The 11,644-nt window shown below is 33.9% G+C and overlaps 1 protein-coding gene across 3 annotated transcripts in view; it reads right to left on the reverse strand.

Annotated features, from left to right (window-relative positions):
* The window catches only part of LOC106468904 (transforming growth factor-beta-induced protein ig-h3-like), a 107,488-nt gene that overhangs the window by 51,020 nt on the left and 44,824 nt on the right, over positions 1-11,644 (reverse strand). For all 3 annotated transcript variants that reach the window (XM_013929353.2, XM_022397295.1, XM_022397294.1), the window contains 3 exons: positions 4,930-5,100; positions 3,767-3,917; positions 2,291-2,437 (listed from right to left, as the gene is read on the reverse strand). In XM_013929353.2, the coding sequence (XP_013784807.1) occupies positions 2,291-2,437; positions 3,767-3,917; positions 4,930-5,100 (469 nt within the window). The remainder of the gene's footprint in view (positions 1-2,290; positions 2,438-3,766; positions 3,918-4,929; positions 5,101-11,644) is intronic.

Below are 11,644 nucleotides of genomic sequence, written 5' to 3' on the forward strand. Positions count from 1 at the left end.
AATAATTTTATAAATATGATAATAATTTTATAAATTATTGGGGAAAAATATTTTCTACTGCAATTTCGTGCTTGCCAATTAATAGCATAACATTTCAATTTTCATAGCTGTATAAGGTATATTAATTATATAGATCTAGGGGCCTAGAGCTATGTATATAGATGATCTAACCTTAGGTATAATAATAATAGATTAATGTAATTATTTAGATAAGAATCTGTAGAAAAAGCATTCACCCGCTGGCTAATAATTCAGCACAGATTTGCACTCACACGTAGGCCTAGGATGCTTGGCCTATAGTAGATGATATAATAATTTAGGTAAGATCATAAGAATCTGTATAAAAAAACACTTACCTGTTGGCAAATGATTCATCAGAGATCTAGTAGACCTAGTCAGCCTAGCCTGCTAGTAAAGTTGCGTTGTAAACACGCATACTTGTAAGTTGTAACGTTATTATTAGGCCTATACATACGATTGTTAACAACCGTTTCGTGGAGGTCATTAAATTCTAAGAACAGGTTTGCATGAACTGGTGCGAACCGGCTGAATCCCACCACTGCCTGCATACACTTGTAAGCCTTTTTCTGTGAGAAGGGGGGGGGGGCTGAGACAGACTGCCCTGTCATCTTTGTCCTAGTTCTGACTGGGCAAATCTTTCATATCTCTCCAGGAAAGCATCCATGCTATCTTTCTGTTCATCAAATTTGGGCAGCTTGGGTTGACTAGCCGTGACCCCATTGTCATTCTTGGGTCTTTCATCTTTCTGTTAGGTGAGTTGACAATCTCAATTTGTGGTCTTATTCTCTATTTCTAGTCTCTCCTCTCTTTCTCTCTACTTTTCTTGGTAATCAATTTGTGCTCTTATTCTCTCTCTCTCTTTTTATTTCCTTTCTGCTTCCTCCACTTGAAGTCTCTTCTCTGCTTATGCTCTTCTCTCTCTAGATCATGTTGCTGTTTAATAAACTCTCGTAGATCACATATTTGAGCCCAAGTCTCTAGTCCCTCTCTATCTACGTCAGTAAACATGGTTATATATTGTATTTGTAACATATACAATATTTTTGCCACCACTAAAGCTGTGCATATATAGGCCTGTTTGCTGCTTTTGTTTACATCTACTTCTAGTGCCATTTACCACTGTAGGTCCTGGCTGGCTCACCACTTTCAGCTTTTATGTATGGGCCAGATTCTTTACAGTAGGTGTCTGTGACTTGCTGGCACTAAATTTCAACAATAAACAAAATGTACACAGTCCACCTGTTTTTGAAACTAAAACAAGTCAAACGTGTATACAAATGTTCATTACCCTGTTGGTTTTTATAGTTGTATCCAGAACTTTACGTAATTGTCTCTTTTTCATCAAGGTCTACACAGGCTGGTTCAATTACTTTGGAACACAACTGACAAGACAAATTATTCTTCTCTACTCTGTTATTACAATACAACCTGTGATCATTTCTCTTTAAAAATCTTCACTATACACTCTTTATGGCTAAACTCACTATCATGCAGTCTAGATTTATCTCGAACCACATTTTCGATGTGTATCTATAACTCAACAGAGGTTTAGAAAATTCTACATATTACTAGATATTATCATGCAATAATACTCAATTAAAACAATAAGAAAAACTCAGAAGGTTCTAGTATCAGATTCATAACTATTGCACTATCAATGTATGATTCACAAACAGTTGTGTAAACAAACTGGTGATAAACTATCACTTCTAAAAATAACTAACTTTGGCACTTGTACTATACACAATATATATAAATCATAACACTCACATTAAATTTAAACAGTCATGTATATGTAACAGTGAGTCAACAATACACAAACATTACTACTGGCTAGTGGACTACCTTGTTAAGTCACTGAGACTGCCCTCTAATTCTAAGGCATGTGGTTTATTTTTTTAGTATTCTTCAAAGGTTCTCATGGGAATCATTGCTGTAGAGTAATAAATATTAAAGCAGTTACACATGCACACACACACACAAAATCAGTTTTGTATTCTTATCCTATACAACAAAGCATTAAGGCTTTTTATTTGGACCCTTGTACATAATTGTGTGTTATATCATTCATATAAAATGTTCTGTGTTTCTATCAAGAATGTATACATTATCTTCCTTTCTTGAGATGGTACATCACTTACACAGCGCTTATTAGATCACATATGTTTAGTAACAAAAAGAAATATAAACGAATTCTAAGGACTTATAATTATCACAGAGCAAAGTAGTTACAGCACAATAAATATTTAGAATTTTAATAAACACTTACTTGAGACACAGCCATCTCCTTTCAAAAGCTGTTCTAACAGTTTTGGTTGTACAGCATCAGAAAGAAATGCAGCATCAGTTGGAGCAAATAGTGTGTAATGGCCTCTTAGATCTCTCAGTGTCTGTACCAAGCCAGCTTCACTTAAAACTTAAGATAAAAAAAATACAGAATTTTAGTTCAAAACAAGCATACTGACTTCATTTTTATATTTAATAACCAACAAGTTGTCACTTAGGAAAATTTTGTACTAAAACCTTAAAAATTAAAAATACTTATACAATTACATTTAACAAACTGCAATAAAAACAATATGAAACTCCTGAAAAGTCTTCAATTTTTATGCAGTTAAGAAACATCAACATCAAGAGACACCCACTTTCACCACCATACATCATATTGAAAGAAAACACCTTTTACTAGAACTCAATCATACACTATCTTGAAAGAAGGACTGTGACCATAATGTACAAAATTTTATAGTAACATTAACAAAACCCTGGAAATGTGATTCATATACAGAAATACGTGTGATGAAACATTTGATAATATCTAGTTCTCAGTTACAAATTTTACTGAAATCAATACAATTGCTTTAAAGATAAGTATCTGTCAGGGTCTAAGATTTCTAAATTGTTCTTCAAAAATCTAACTAGTCTTCCAGGGATTCTAATTGTCCTTATCAGGTATAACTGGTCTACTCCGAAAACACGTATATATATATGTTGATTCTATTTTATCAATTGCAGATGTGAATTTTTTTTTAAAAAGACAATTGCAAATATGTATGTGCATATATATATAACATTAAACAAAACTATTCAATTGAAAACAACAGTTTTTGATTATATCACACTTGGCATGTAAAAAATCTTTATATTAATCCAGATAAATACAAAAAGTAATGTGACTTGAGATTACTACTGTAATACTAAAAGGTAAAATATTTCTCCATCGAGACATTAATATTTGACACACTTAGTTTGGATTTTTCCTACCAATTACACATTCCAAGAACCTCCTTTTCATTTCAGACATCATAAGAATTCCCCATGTCTAAAAATAGGCAAGAGATCCCCAGAAAGTTAGAGGCTCCATTTGAGGGACTGAAGTAAAGGAGGTACTTTCATGAGACAAAAACACAACTATGGTTTTTAGGAAAAAAGTATAGAGATGCATGTTTGATAACAAGAAAAAAAGGAAAAATGCTTAAAATTCTAAATGGTCCAAGAGGGCTGATTAGGTTATGTTTCTACCATTCTAGTTGACCTACAGGCCTCCAAGATGGTCAGGGCTGACTAAATGACATGAATTTCAGACCATGCAGATATGTATTTTGTTATGAAGTAGTATAACATTTTCTAAACTATCATAAAGATGGGTTGATGAAAATTTTGAAAGGTGTTTGAGATGAATTCAGAGATTACTATTGTCAATATCTACATCCAAATAAAATAATAAATTTTATTTTCAACTTACGTTGTTTCAATGTACTAAACTGGGGATCACTGCTAATAATGTCAGCCACAGTTTGAGAGGGTATGGGTAGTACTGTATCCACTACATGAATAACACCATTCCTGGCATAATTGTTGGCTTTGACAATTCTAGCACAGTTAGCTGTGACAATCTGAGGGGAAAAAAATTATTTTATACACTCAAACCAGGAACTTATATTTTGACCCTCACACTATTTTCAGCTCCATACCTATGTGCTATATTGATGTATTATTGGCATAAAAGAAATGACAGGATTTTGGAAAACCTACTAAAAACCCTCAAGAGTTGGGTAACAGTGTCTTATTATGAAACGTTTTATGTTCACAAAACAGCTATTTAGGCATCACTTGGAATTCTGTGTGCAACTGTGGTATCCTTATCTGAAAAAAAAAGAAGATATTAAATTACTTGGGAGCTAAGATTCAGAGGAGGGCTACAAGGATGATTCTATAGGGATGGAAAGGTTATCTTATGGCAGTGATTTCCAAACTTTTCCCACTGACGACACCCTAACCAGCTTACCTTAATTTGCATAACTCCTGCTGCCACATGCAATATCTTTTTATAGTTTTTTGTTGTTGTTCTTAATTCTTCTTCTTTTGATGAAACTCTCACACCACCCCTAGCAACTTGCTGCAACACACAGCTTGGGCCAGAATAAGTTAAGATTTCTTAATCTATTTTCTCTTAAGAAAAGAAGGGTAACAGGTAATCTTACAGTAGTTTACAAGATTATCTGGAAGATTATGATAAAGGCCCTTGTTTTCTTTGTTCGGTATTCTGAAGACAATAGGATGAGATGACAAAATTAATTTGGAAAAAGACAGCTGAGACTCCAATTAATAGTTTTCTAAGATAGTGACTTGTTAACAGAATCATTTGCCATCAGCAGTAGTGGAGGCTGGCAACTTGCAAGCTTTAAAGAGAGGAATAGACAAATTCCTGAAAAATGAATGATGGATTTATATTTTTACTTCTTATCAGGGGCAGGTAAGGAAAGACAGCCTTGAGTAATCAAATGGTCCCTTTATATCCATATTACATTATGTTAGTAAATTTAACAAATAATTCTAACACTATTTATGACAAAACAAAATATGGCCATAATAAAACATACTTAACAGTGACCTAAATTTATTTACCTTTTCTGGGGTATTGTAAATATTTACACGAATTCCTGAGTTTCCTCTGACTGACATGAGAACTAATTCATCCTCTAAATCACCAGTTTTTAGATAACCTTCAGTTATATGTCCATTCAAAATGTTTTGAAGATCAGTGGATCTATAGACTCTTCCACTGGGTATTTCGTTCTAAGAGAAAAAAAAAATTGTCCATATGAAAAGGCAAGATACCATATAAAAATACAAAAACAAATGAAACATTTCTCTTTAATAAAAATAATGCAAATCATGTGCAATGTGAATTCAAATAATTTTATCTTATAATTTAAAACAGCTGAATAGTAAATCTGAAATGTAAAAAATTTTCCAAATGCAAAGGCAATGGAGAATGCAAAATATACACAAATTAAACATGAAAATTAGGGATGCACGGGTACCTGGCCAGATATTCGGCCCGGGTGGGTATTGGGCTACCCGGTAATACTTTGCTCCGTCCAAGTGTCAAAGCTAGGCATCTAAGCCCTAATCTTTGTGGCAACTAACGTGGTACTGAAAGTTACAGTCAATAATTGGTTTAGTAATAAAAAAACGTGTTCTGAGCAACAAAAACTGTCTGCGCATTGAAAGTTGGGGATTCAGAGAACAACAGAGGTTAATAACAGGCATGGCTTGAGAAGTGAATTTCTGGGGAAGATGGGGGTTTTGAGAACAATATGGTTTAGGAAGTTGGGCTAGGCATTGAAAGTAAAACTTGAATGCTCTGTTGGTGAGTATTTAGTTAAATGTAATAAACATCAATTTTGTTTTTGTTTCTAATTTTTGTGTATGGTGTTGTTAATCGGGGTGAGGGGGCTGGGAGAGAACCCATTCGTCGAAGGTTAGTGACTGGGTACCCAGACCTGATATTTGGCCAAATTTTACTACCCGTGAATCCCTAATGAAAATGTGAAAATAATATCATAAGAAAATGTACATTTTTAAAATATATCATTTTTAGTGTTTAGATTTTATGTTACTACCTTTTCATTTGTAATTGAAGTGAGAAGAAAAACATCAAAAGACTAATTAGGTTTTATATATTAATTAATTCATATTCTGAATTTAATAAATTCCTCTCTTGTAGACATCTCCATAATAAGACAACTGTTTTAAACACTACTATAGGTACTGTATGTGAATAAGGTGCTTATAAGAACAACACATCATCTGTCATTAAAACAGCAATGAGATACAATCTAATATACAGAATTATAACTGAGGAACATTTATACTAACTTTTTCAAACAATTTTCTATACTCATATAGGCATTTTGATTTGGAAATAAATTCATCAAGGTATATTTGAGGATGTAATGTGTGGTGTAATTTCAACATGTAAAGCAGAGGTAGAGTAGGTGTTAATGAGGGTGTAATGCACTGTGTGGTGTTATAATTTTCCTATACTGAGTATGTATTTCCAATAGGTACTTACCTCTTTTCATATAAATAGCTATTCTCATTCAGTACTGCCCTCTATATGCAAAAAAAAAAAATTAACATGCCACACGCCTTGAAGCTCCCACTCATCTTTGAACTAACTGATTCAAATGCATTTCCCCTCAAGTCATCATGCAACAACCCTCTACCAATAAGAGTGCAACACACTCTCTTGACACATGTGACTCCCTCTATTCAATTCCACCAAACTATAACTTTGAGATTTAGCAGAAAATGGAAGTACTGGTTTTCAGTGGGGAGGAAGGGTGGGAAGTTTGAGAAGAGGTAAGTACCTATTAGAAATACATTTTCATTACAGAAAAACTATAACTTCCGATATGGTACATTACCTCTGTTCACATAAATAGCTAGAATCCCATATTGAAAAGGTGGAGGGACTGGTGCAAGGTAATGAAAGAAGCATCCTTTGAAAGCATCCGAAGAACAACTCCAAAAAGTAGATCCTCATAGTAGAAGATCATACATGGAAGACCACATACCATTTCTGTACCAGGTATACTCTTCGTCCATTGTGGAAAGATGTTGCATACTGGCAGAATGATGGAGGAGTACATCCAAGTGTGAGAGAACTATGGCAGGACAGGGATCCAAACCATACAATATTTATTAAACTCAATCCAGGAAAACATAAAAGTGGGCAAAGTGAAAGGGATGTGCCCATAGGTGTTGTAGAGTGGTTAGGGCATGATGGATTATACACAGAAAGTCAACTACATCCAAAACAAGGCCACCAGGTACCAACATCCATGTGGGGGTAGGAAAGAGGATCATATTGCCAGCAAATCGACTACAATCCAAAACCTAGGCCACCAGGAACTGACATCCATGTGGGGGTAAGAAAGAGTGTAGTGTTAAACATTCTCATAGTTTGTGCATTGTAATAGATGCAAAATTTGCTAATTGTACAGGACCACATAAAGCAGATAATTGGTCAGTGTCAAAAACATTTGCAAGTAACAGAAACTATGAAAATAAGAGTTGTTTACAATATCACTAGAGCTCAAGCAAAAATCTTGAACCACCCATTCCCTGCAGTTTTTATATTAGTATAGTTTAAGAATATTTGTAACATGTGGATCACTTCTGAAATTTATAGGGCATTTATAGCTGATGTGGTTTTAAACAAGATTGCAGTCTGGAGGATTTGATAGTTATTTACCAGTTCTGTTCGATACCCCCATATGTTCACAGGTGTAACTGGCATATAGTTTTTGACAATAAAAGTAGCATTACAGCTACCATGTGTATTTATTAGTGATCCTGGAATGCATAGTGGTAGGTAATAGGTCTTTAGACCTGAACAGATTTTGAATCTTGAAAGGCCCGTTACCATTTTCAATGTTTATAATTCTTGTAAATGATTTTCCCTTGATAACCTGTATTCATTGGTATTAGATGATTTTCTGATCTGTAAAGAATTTAATGCACATTACACACTGTGGGTCTCAGCTCACACTGATACAAATGAACAGAAACTGCAATAATTTCTGGACTAACAAATCCTTATTATCTTTAATAATGGTCAGCTCACCCCATTGATACACACTCTGAAAAGTTGCCTTGCCCTGATATTACAATCATTCTCCCTAGTTCTTATTACATATTCCATCTGTGAATGCCTTGGTGGAATGCTGAATGTAATAGAATTCATTGCTTTTCATCAATTTACTTATTAACCCTTACAACATCATTTTTCTAAATCAAATCTACATCAATATCAACATCTGTATGATCAAGTTAAGTAAAACATTTGGACCTAGAAGTGAACCAGTTGGTGAGATTTCTTTATGCCTCTTACCAAAGATACTTCTTTCTCTCATGTTTGCACTATTTTTGATTTTTGCACCAGATATCTCAGACACCAAGTAATGTTGCCTGGATCAACACGGATAAGTTCCTTGTAACCTCACAAGAAATGCATAACGACTTTGCCAAGTATCTTTCTTCTAAAGTTGATACCAGTATTCTGCATGAAGGAAATATACTCTCTTTATTTTCAGCAAAGTTGGCATACAATTCCTTAGATTGGTCACATGTCCCTTCTACTATGTTAGAGTTTCTATTTGCTGTTGACCAGAAGATAACTGCAACTGAAGACTATTAGACATTAAAAGCTGTAACATTTTAGCACAATCTCTTTGAATTTTCTTCTTAATCTGTACAATAATAGTTGGATCACTAGTTTCTGTCCTTCAAGCTGGAAACATTTTACCCATTGCAAAATCTGAAGAAGTACCAAAGGTTTTCTCATATCATCATACCTCTCTTTACAAAACCATAGAACATATGATCAATTCTTGTCTAATCTGGTCTTTGGAATATTGCTCTCATCTTCCACAGATCAGTATGGGTTTTGTAAATGAAGAAGTTTTATGCATTGTCTCACTAGCCTTCAAGAATTTATTGCCACATCTATTGCTAACAAAGACATAGGGATTGTTGTTTTTCTAGGTATTCTTCATCCTTTGATTCTGTCAGAATTTATGGTTTTCTTCCAAAGTTCTACAGTACTGGTTACCTGGGTCCAATATTAAGATAATTACACAACTTGTTCATTTGACCAACTATCTGTGTTTGAATCAATAATACTCAATCTACTACTTATCAGTAGTGTTATCGATTTCCTCAGGGCTCCAAACTCTACCCTACTCTATTCAGTATTATGTTAAGTGATATTGAATATTTCCATATCACAGTGTCAATTTGTTAGTGTTGTTTGTTTGTTTATTTTTGTGCAAAGCTACTTGAGGGCTACCTGCAATAGCTGTCCCTAATTTTGAAGTGATAGTTTAGAGGGAAGACAGCTAGTTAACATTATCCATCTTGGGTCACTCATTTTACTAATGAAAGAACAAAGCATGTTTGGTGACAATATTCAAATTTGCAACCTTCAGATTGCGAGTTGAGCACCTTAACCACACAGGCCATGCCAGGCCTCCATAGTGTCAATGCATGAACTTATGTAAATTATGTTACAATTTGGAAACAAGAAAGAAATACTAGATTCAACCACGTTCTTTCCTAGAAGAGCTTCTTAGCATTAGATTTTTGATTTTCTGCTTATGGATTTTGTTTTACACCACTAAAATGTCAATATTTTTTCCAAGTTTCAACACATCAAACCATAGCTGTTCCACACTTCAAAACCTAAATCTTACTAAAGTGAATACTGCTATGCAGGTGTCATTGAGGATGAAAAGCTCATATGGAATTCTCATATTCAGGACCTTGTTGTAAAGCATCACCCAACATCTGAACTTAATAAATTCCTACTGAGTATACAGTCATTCATGTATTTGATCCCAGTTTGATTTTGGATGCATCTTATATAGGACTGCATTATCCTTCTTTTTACATCAGTTGGATCCCATTCACTCTTCAACTCTCCATGTCTTATTAGAGACTGTATGATTCTCTCCTATTTCTTTTTATGTAAATTGTTGCTTCATAACCTGCATTTCATTTAAATCATGATTTTTTCTTAGGTTGTATGGCTTTTCTTTGTTGCAAATTGTTAATGTCTTTCTTCTCATTTGTCAAGAGTCTTGATCATTTACATTTCTGTCTTTGGAGTCATAACTTACTTTAAGTGTAATTGGTGTGTGCTAATTTCTCTTTATCCATATATAAAGATATACAGATGTAGGAAGAACCTTCTATAGATCTCTACTTAAGTACATTTCTATGTGATGCAAAACTCCTTCAAACTTCGTTATGAATTTCTTCATAATTATGCAAGTTACCTGTGTATGTATAATGAGGATACCTTCAACTCTGTCACACAGAAAACTAAATGTTGGTTTATGTTTCCTCCCTTGGAATGACTAAATCCTATCAACTTCCAGATTATACTGGCATTTTTTTGAGCAAAATTATCGAAACTGGTTTTGTCCCTTAGTTTGGTATACTGAGAGAGTACCCTTCTCTCATACTTTTATTTTCTCAAACTATCTTAGTACTCTCCAAGCTCTACACTCATCACATCTGTATTTTTCCCTTTCGATATGGGAATATCAATCCTAACTCACTCATTTTTTAAATAATTTTTATCATATTTGATTTACATGGATCCTTGGACACAAGTGAATCTATCTAACAAATGGGTTGATAAACTTGCCAAGCTTGCCTTACAGAAACACTCTATAAAGATATTACTCCCTTATGCCAAACAGGAATTTTGTCAACTCTTACTTTCTAAACTTATACAATCATGGTCAGTCTTATGAGCCTCTTTGCAACAGGTTGTTCCACATTTAATATATCGCCTCTTCCTCTCTCTCAGTAATAGATCATTGAATATTGTATATTCCCAGTTACACCTTGGTACTGATACCTGTTGTCTTTGATCTACGTTGTACAACATTCATTATACAGTGAGAACTGTGTTGCTCCCATGGAAACCATCTCTTATATTTTCTTGAAATGTCCTGCTTATTCTTCTACCTGGATAGTCTCATCAAAACATTAAAGTGCTAATATCTATCACTAATGCTTCCTGCACTCTTAGTTGTGATTAATTTTTCTCCAAAGTATCAAAGGTTGATAGTGCTTCAGCTTCTTAATAATATCTCATTACTTCATAGTCTTTAAAGAGTTATTGACTATTTCTTATCTTGCCTCCTGAAGCTTTGTTCCCCTACTTTTGGGTATTGTTGGTGTGGATGACCATTCCAACAACAACATAAGAGAAAAGGAGACTACCTATTGAGTGTTAACACTTTAGATAAGTAGTACTGTAGAGAAAATTAAAATAACTTACTGTTAAACAATGAGCCATAATTTAAGCAATATTCTAAATATTTTTGAATTATGTAATGGCAGTAAATGTACTTCCATAGCTCTTGCAGCTATTTATTTCTCTTGTCTCTTTTAATTCAAACAAGTATTGATACATGTATGTATAAATCATAGTAATATCTTGTGATAAACCTTTTTTTTGGGGGGAGAATACAATTTATATTAAAAAATATAAATCCTCATAACTTAAAGTTACATATACTTGGCTTCTAAGTCTTTTTAGCTTAATCAAGTTAAGCTTTCTTAGTAGAACATAAATACAGGGGGTGGAGCCACTAGGAATGGTGTGTTGGATGGTTGTCTCATTCATTTTATTTTTATAGAAAAGGTGAAGGAAAAAATGAAAGATAGAGAGATAGACTACCATATTGCTTGTATTTAAAGTGTTAATATTGTTGCGTCATCGAGATCATGTGATTCTCACGCTCTCTCCTTTCTT

Source organism: Limulus polyphemus, unplaced genomic scaffold (genome assembly GCF_000517525.1).
Source record: "Limulus polyphemus unplaced genomic scaffold, Limulus_polyphemus-2.1.2 Scaffold3211, whole genome shotgun sequence".
Taxonomy (NCBI): Eukaryota; Metazoa; Arthropoda; class Merostomata; order Xiphosura; family Limulidae; genus Limulus; species Limulus polyphemus.